General features: G+C 73.8%; 1 protein-coding gene across 1 annotated transcript; it reads left to right on the top strand.

The window, feature by feature from the left end:
- Positions 1-550: 550 nt before the first annotated feature.
- Positions 551-1,178, top strand: USP21 (ubiquitin specific peptidase 21; the record flags this gene model as incomplete). Its single annotated transcript, XM_009281259.1, has 2 exons — positions 551-591; positions 665-1,178. A coding segment is annotated over exon 2 (489 nt), but the record flags the coding sequence as incomplete, so codon positions are not given.
- Positions 1,179-1,205: the final 27 nt, after the last annotated feature.

Here is a 1,205-nt window from a genome sequence, read left to right as displayed (position 1 = left end):
GGCTGCACCGCGGCCATCGTCCCCCGCCGGCGCTGCACCCGCAGCGGGAACGCCATTCCCTCCCTCCCTCCCTGCCTGCTGGAGCCAAGCCGGCGAGCGCCCAGCAGGATCGAGCTCCCGCAGAGCCGCTCCAGCCGCTCTCTGGGGACAGCCATCGCTGCTGAGCCCCTCCCTGGGGTGCACCGAGCGCTGGCAGCTTCCTTGCGGGGCCTGCACCCCTCCCAGCGCCGGGTGCCCCTGTGGAGCAGAAGCCGGGAGATGGCTGTCTCGCCACCCGGCTGCTCCGAGCGGTGTTTCGGCAGAGCCTGGAGCGGGCAGGTGGGAGGAACTCACTCCCGGTGGAGCCAAGCACCTCTGTGACTCGCCCACTAGCTCGGGGAGCGCGGCACAACACTCGCCTCCCATCAGTGCCGCGGCAGCTGGGTGAGGGGGGCCATGGGGTCTCGCCGGGGCCACGCTGTCCCCTGGTCCCATCCGGTGACCCAGAGCATCTCCTTGTGCCGCAGGGCCCCCGCCGACGGCACTCTCCGGCTGGCCGCTTGCCGCGGGGGGCTGTGAGCGGTGCTGGCGGGAGGAGGCGCGGCAAGAGAGGTGGGTGTGCGCCCCGCTGCCCCTGCACGCTAGCCCAGCGCCGCCGGCATCAGCCCAGTCCATCTCCCTGCAGGGCTCCCCTCTCGTCCGTCCCCACGATGCCCCAAGCCTCGGAGCACCGTGTCGGCCGGGCCAGGGACCACGCCGTCGTCACCTCCCAGCCCAAGGCTGCCACCAAGCTGCCCAGCGGGCACCGGGCCCTGAGCCAGGAGCGCCATGCTGCCGCCTTGGCCTCTGCCGCCACCAACGGGCTCTCCCCAGCCCCCAAGCTTCGCCTCCTGCCGCCCCGGCCCAGCCCGCTGGACGACCGGGGCAAGAAGCTGGAGCTGGACCGGGGTCGAGCCTCGAAACGGGGGGAGGCTCTCCGCAGCTCGGCGTGCCGGCGAGGGCCTGTGAAGGCGGACCACGCAGTGCGGGTGCCTGGCTCTCCGCAGGCGGGTGCCGTGCCGGGCAGCGCCTCCTTCTCCCTGCCTGCTGGGGCCTCGCTGGCAGGGCATGAGGCAGAGCGCCGGCGGAGCAACCTGGCCCGCTCCAAATCCATCAGCATCGGGGACCTGAGCCAGGGCGGCAGCGGCAGCCCCGCCGCGGCTGCTGCGGCAGGTCAGGGGAGGCGC

This window comes from Aptenodytes forsteri, unplaced genomic scaffold (assembly GCF_000699145.1).
Source record: "Aptenodytes forsteri isolate BGI_AS27 unplaced genomic scaffold, ASM69914v1 Scaffold276, whole genome shotgun sequence".
Taxonomy (NCBI): domain Eukaryota; kingdom Metazoa; phylum Chordata; class Aves; order Sphenisciformes; family Spheniscidae; genus Aptenodytes; species Aptenodytes forsteri.
This window is presented reverse-complemented; position numbering and strand designations above follow the sequence as displayed.